This window comes from Oryza glaberrima, chromosome 2 (genome assembly GCF_000147395.1).
Source record: "Oryza glaberrima chromosome 2, OglaRS2, whole genome shotgun sequence".
Classification (NCBI taxonomy): Eukaryota; Viridiplantae; Streptophyta; class Magnoliopsida; order Poales; family Poaceae; genus Oryza; species Oryza glaberrima.
This window is the reverse complement of record NC_068327.1, coordinates 23,940,409-23,946,255: the sequence shown is the minus strand read 5'-3', so window position 1 is coordinate 23,946,255 and position 5,847 is coordinate 23,940,409. Positions and strand designations below refer to the sequence as shown.

General features: G+C 43.6%; 1 protein-coding gene across 1 annotated transcript; it reads left to right on the top strand.

Moving 5' to 3' along the window:
* LOC127763376 (E3 ubiquitin-protein ligase WAV3-like) lies at positions 1-5,599 on the top strand. The gene is made up of 2 exons (XM_052288056.1): positions 1-701; positions 3,453-5,599. The coding sequence occupies exons 1-2, from the start codon at positions 462-464 to the stop codon at positions 5,343-5,345; spliced, it is 2,133 nt and encodes a 710-aa protein (XP_052144016.1). The 5' UTR covers positions 1-461; the 3' UTR covers positions 5,346-5,599.
* The last annotated feature ends 248 nt before the right edge of the window (positions 5,600-5,847 follow it).

The window sequence follows — 5,847 nt, the reverse complement described above, 5'->3', positions numbered from 1 at the left end:
CCAGCCACAAGTTCCGCTGTGATTTATGACCGGAGTCGGCGCCCACCAACCGGGGTGCGTGCGACCTGACCAGCCCCGCACATCGGCAGCGAAAACCCCTCCGTTTTTTCTTCATCTCTTCTTCCATTTCGCTTCTCCCACCACCACCACGCACGGGTCAAAACCCCCCTCCTCCTCATCCTCTCCTCCACCCACCGTCACCTCTCTCCCTCCTCAACCTCTGCCTGGTTGTCTGCCTCGCTTGTCATCTGTCCCTCTCATCAGCAGCGGCGCACGGGTCAAACCAAGAGCCGCAGCGTCGCCACCACCATTCACCACCGCCACTCAGACTCTCCAATGGCGGCTCCTCCCCCTCCTCGTCAAAACCGCCCCTCTCCTCTCCTTGTAGCGGGTAGTTGCTTGTCGCGAGTAGGGACGAATCTGTGCTAGGGGCGAGAGGTGTGTGCGCGCTCTAGGGGGCAATGGAGGGGATGTGGAGGAAGGCCAAGAAGGCGCTGGGCGCCGGCCTCTGCGTTCGCCTCCCCGCCGTCGCCGGCGACTGGGAGGACGGTGTCAGCGAGCGCCGCGCGTCGGATGCGCTCTCCCAGGATGCGTCTTCGGCGGCGGCGACGGCGGCGCATGTGTCGGCGCCGAATACGCCGGCCGCGGCGTTGCCGGGAGCCCCGCTCCGGAGGTCCAAGTCAGGGACCAAGTCCGCCAAGGTTAGGCTCTTTTCCTTTTCTCCCTCTTCTTCTCATTGTGAGTTATATAACCTGTGCCTTGGATTGTATCCGTGGTAGCCTTGTTTCGGGGTGGCTGGATGTGAAATGCGGAGCAGATTGGGGTTTCCTCCGGGGTTCTTGGTCGGGGTTAGGCGCGGATTTGGAGCAATGTGGCTTCACCCGTGAACGATTTGGATTCAGATGTGCTTCCCTTGGCCGACAGTTTTTGGTTGCAGTAATGGGCGTTTCCTTTCTTTGTGTCTAGCAATTTTTTTTTGTATGCATCTGTTTTTTTAATACTGAGTTTTGTCTTGAGCCTCGCCTCTGCTAGTTTGGATTTGTCATTTCCTTTGTTACTTTGTCTGCAATTGAAATCATCCTATGTTGTTTCTGAGGAAACATGGGTCTTGCCCATTTTATAATAAAAAAACCATTTTGTGTGCAGATTTTGATGATTCTGCAAACTATTTATTCTCTAAATTATTCAAAGGAATATCCAAAAAAGAAAAGAGATGCATCCGTCATTGGCTACATCTTGTTGCTCCATTGTTCGTGTCATATGTTCCAGCAAACTATCATACCATTTTGTTCTTCACCATTCAGAAAGGAATCAATTTGTGTTTTATAGCTTTTTTTTGGGCTCAGTTGTATTTATTTCATATCTTCCATAGTACAAAAAATTGCTGCTTGTTTCTTTTTCTCAAATTTATACGCCAACAGAGATTCTTACGAATTTCTATCAGCTATCAGTCTGCTGGTATTTTTCCCCTCGGTATCGCGCTTCGTTATGGGTTAATTCAAATAAAAAAACCCAGTTGTTTTTTTTTTCTGTCTAAGATACATTCATATCTTAACGTAAGCTTCTTTTCTACTGTTCCACTTGCTCGTTCCGGAATGGGAAAGTTCGCTTCTTTCCTCAGCAACTCCCCATGTGTTCACGTGTAGTATCATCCTGCCGTCTCTCTCTTAGTACTCCGTTAGTACTACTACTACGTACTCCAACTCCAATTAATTTTGTAAAGGCATGTTTTCCAACTGTAGCTGTCATCCATCACTGAAAATTTGTATCACCAGCCTCTTATTATAATTACCTTATACTGTTCTTTTTATATTTATCTTTATTTAGTTGTCATGGCATGTGCGTGATCTCTTTGAATGGTCAATGTCAATTTGTGATGTTTTCTGATACAATACTATTTTTTCGTGTGGTGTTCATTGATGCCTTTTATTGCTGTGTTCACACCTTTTGTTTAGTAGCAGTTCTGATTTAGCGAGATATTGTGTATGGTAGTGCCCTGTTTGACCAACTACTTCACGAGGATTTCCTCGTTACTCATTACTCAATTGGTTGACATTTATCTGCCGTGGTCAGAAGTGAAGACTTGAAAAGTTCTGATAATAAGCATCGCACAGTTATTTATTGTGATTTCTGCATTACTGCCTTTGCTAAGCTTGAATTGTCTATATTATCAAATTTGACAATTTGGTAAACTGGCATGAACGCTTACTGTGTTTAGTTGAATATATTGACACGCATGCAAGTCTGACAATTCTTTGTGGTTTCTCTGGTTTAAAATGATTTTATTTGTCAAGGTAACGCTGCCAAATGCAACATATATTGGTGCCCAAATGGAAAATATGTATTTCTTTTAAGTTATCAGTAAGGAAACCGTAAAATCAGGTGTGCTGTTTCCATTGGTATTTATGACGTGCATACATTATCATAAAATATAAAACACAGTTGTGGTTGCTGACTTGGTGTTAGTCAAAAGATGTATTTGTTTGAACATGCTTTGGTTTTTATGTTTTAGTCAAAATCAATAACAGTACCTATCTTAGGTCCTGTTTAGATTCCAACTTTTTTCTTCAAACTTCCAACTTCTCCGTCACATCGAACTTTTCTACACACACAAACTTCCAACTTTTCTGTCACATCGTTTCAATTTCTTCAAACTTCCAATTTCGGTGTGGAACTAAACACAGCCTTAGCTTATGATGGCACCAATGAACTAATAGATCCAACACCTTGTATGTCACAAAAAAGATGGAATGGATGTGATATGACATCAATTCATTTAGTTCTGGTATGTGTTTGTGATATATTTTTGTTTAGCTTTCACGTGAGGCCCTATTCAAGTTGCCATATTGATCCAATGAAAATAAATCAAGAAAGTAGTAACTTTAGTCCATGAATTGCAGTTTGTGTCTATCTGACTATGTTTCAGAAATAACAAACAAATATATTGTTCAACGTGGATACACTTTGATGAAGAATTGGGATGAAAAATAAGTCTGGATAATGGTAATTTAAGGTGGGCCTAAGTAAATTTGTTGAACATGCAGATTAGTGGAGATATCTATGCAGATCTTGGAGTTGATTCAGAATTTGAGATTGGCTTCTGTCATAGTATGGTAAACTCTAGGCAGGGCTTAATTCTGTACAGTGGAATTGATCTGTGAAGATAAGGACTTAAATAGGGGTGTACAGGGTGTGGATATCAGGACAAAGGGTTGTTGTTATATGCCAGTCTGTTCACTATGTTGGATGTAACATACAAAAAGTTTTGTTCTCAATAAAGTATCATTAATATCAGTTGAACCGTCTTTTCTCAGGAAGGCTCATCTTTAAGCCCTTATGTTTCATGTTTTAAAACACATGTCTCCATGTTGATTGCACATTTCAAATGTGAAGGGGTGAGTTCTGATGTTGCACAATTAAATTGATACATCTTTCTTTTTTTCTCTCAACAGGGAATGTGCGCAATATGTTTCGATCCCATGAAGTCAGGCCATGGACAAGCACTTTTCACTGCTGAATGTTCTCACATGTTTCACTTCCACTGCATCTCCTCCAGTGTGAAACATGGAAATTATGTATGCCCAGTTTGTCGAGCGAAGTGGAAAGAGATACCCTTTAACCGCTCGTTATCTTCTATTGTACCTTGTGGTAGAAGTGGGTTGAATGTGAATCAAGCTCGATTACCCCAACAAGGCACCTACATGGCTCTTCTACGCCAGGTTCCAAGTCACCATCGAGAAGCTTCTGGTTCCCATACTTCTGAGCCAGTTGATTTCAATGATGATGAACCTTTGCAGCTGATAGAGTCTGGTGACAGTCGTGATGCTAGATGCAGTAGAGCTGTGGAGATCAAGACATATCCTGAATTCTCAGCCATTCCACAGTCGTCATCTGAAGATGATTTTGCTGTTTTGATCCATCTAAAAGCCCCTTGTGCTAACCCAGAACAAGTCACAGGCAGACCATTCAATGCCACCTCAATTGGATACCCTACATCTCGTGCTCCTGTTGATCTGGTTACTGTGCTTGATGTTAGTGGCAGTATGGCAGGCACCAAACTAGCACTCCTAAAACGAGCCATGGGTTTTGTTATTCAACACCTTGGGCCTTCGGATCGCCTTTCAGTTATTGCTTTCTCATCTACTGCCAGAAGGTTGTTTCATCTCCGACGGATGTCTCACTCTGGCAGGCAGCAAGCCTTGCAGGCTGTCAACTTGCTTGGTGCTGGTGGTGGTACGAACATTGCTGATGCATTGAAGAAAGCTGCCAAGGTTATTGAGGATCGCAATTATAAGAATCCAGTCTGCAGCATTATTCTGTTATCAGATGGTCAAGACACATACAATATTTCCTCAAATGTTAGGGGAACCCGTCCAGATTATAGGTCACTTGTTCCATCTTCCATTCTGAATCATACTATCTGCACAGTGCCTGTCCATGGCTTTGGTTTTGGTGCAGATCATGATTCAGATGCTCTGCACTCAATTGCTGAGTCCTCTGGTGGTACATTTTCCTTTATCGAGGATGAAAGTGTGATTCAGGATGCATTTGCTCAGTGCATTGGTGGGCTTCTTAGTGTTGTTGTTCAGGATATGCGACTAACTGTGGAATGCGTGCATCCTAGTGTTCAGCTTCATACTATCAAATCTGGTAGTTACTTGAGTAAGGTAGCTGGAGATGGACGAAATGGATCAATTGAAGTTGGTCATCTTTATGCTGATGAGGAGAGGGACTTCTTACTATCTTTGAGCTTCCCACAATCTCGTGATCAGACCATGCTTTTGAAGGTTGCATGTGCCTATAGAGATTCAGTAACGAATGAAGCCATCAAGATTCAAGCAGATGAGGTAAAAATCCTAAGGCCAAAGTCTCCTACGTCTGAGCCAGTTTGCATGGAGGTTGATCGGGAGAGGAACCGTGTCCGTGCTGCTGAAGCTATTGAGGCTGCAAGGGCAGCAGCTGAGAGGGGTGCTCTTTCTGATGCAGTGGCTATTCTTGAGCATTGTCGGAGGATACTCTCGGAATCTTTTTCAAGGAAGAGTGGGGATCGCCTGTGCATTTCCCTTGATGCAGAGCTAAAGGAGATGCAGGATAGGATGGCTAGTCGGCAACGATATGAAGCTTCGGGGAGGGCATATCTGCTATCTGGATTGAGCTCACATTCTTGGCAGAGAGCTACAACGCGTGGTGACTCTACAGACAGTACCACACTTGTTTACTCCTATCAAACACCATCCATGGTTCAGATGCTGCAGCACTCACAGAACCAATGCCCTTCACCTCCGGGCCCGAGGCCGCAGCTCCGACAAACTAGGTCACTCTTGGAGAAACCCCATCCAAGGTAGAAGGCAGTTTGCCATTGTCTCTTGCGAAGCAAGTGCAAAGATGATGGTGTAGAAATTTCATTGGTGTCATTGCTTAGTAGGTCAATAGTGCAGTAGCTTAGCATTCATCCTTTGTTCTTCTGTTCAAGTCAAGGATGGCGGTATACCGGAAATGGGGAGGTGAGCTTGGAGGTAAATATGTTTTTGGGGGTATACTGGAGAAAGTGAATGGGGGCTTGGTGGTAAATACATTGTGAAGCGGGCCTGGGAAGAAATAGTAGAGAACTGGAGCAATGGTGTAATTGCTTCAAGGAGTAAGATTGTGTAGGTTGGTAATTTAGATTGTCAGGATGTTTCTAATTGATGAACCTCTTTTCATTTTGCCTTTTGGTGATGTAAAGGGTCTGGTATGGGGGAGGTATACCATAGAATCTTGGGAAATTTTGATTTGGGGTGGCAATGTAATTCCATGGATCCAAACTCTTGTTTTTATTCACCAGTTATTAATTGCTGGTGTTCTGTT

Coding starts and splice junctions, on each gene's coding strand:
- LOC127763376 (XM_052288056.1), top strand. CDS start 462: ATGGAGGGGATGTGGAGGAAGGCCAAGAAGGCGCTGGGCGCCGGCCTC. Junction 702..3,452: donor CAGGGACCAAGTCCGCCAAG/GTTAGGCTCTTT, acceptor TTCTCTCAACAG/GGAATGTGCGCAATATGTTT.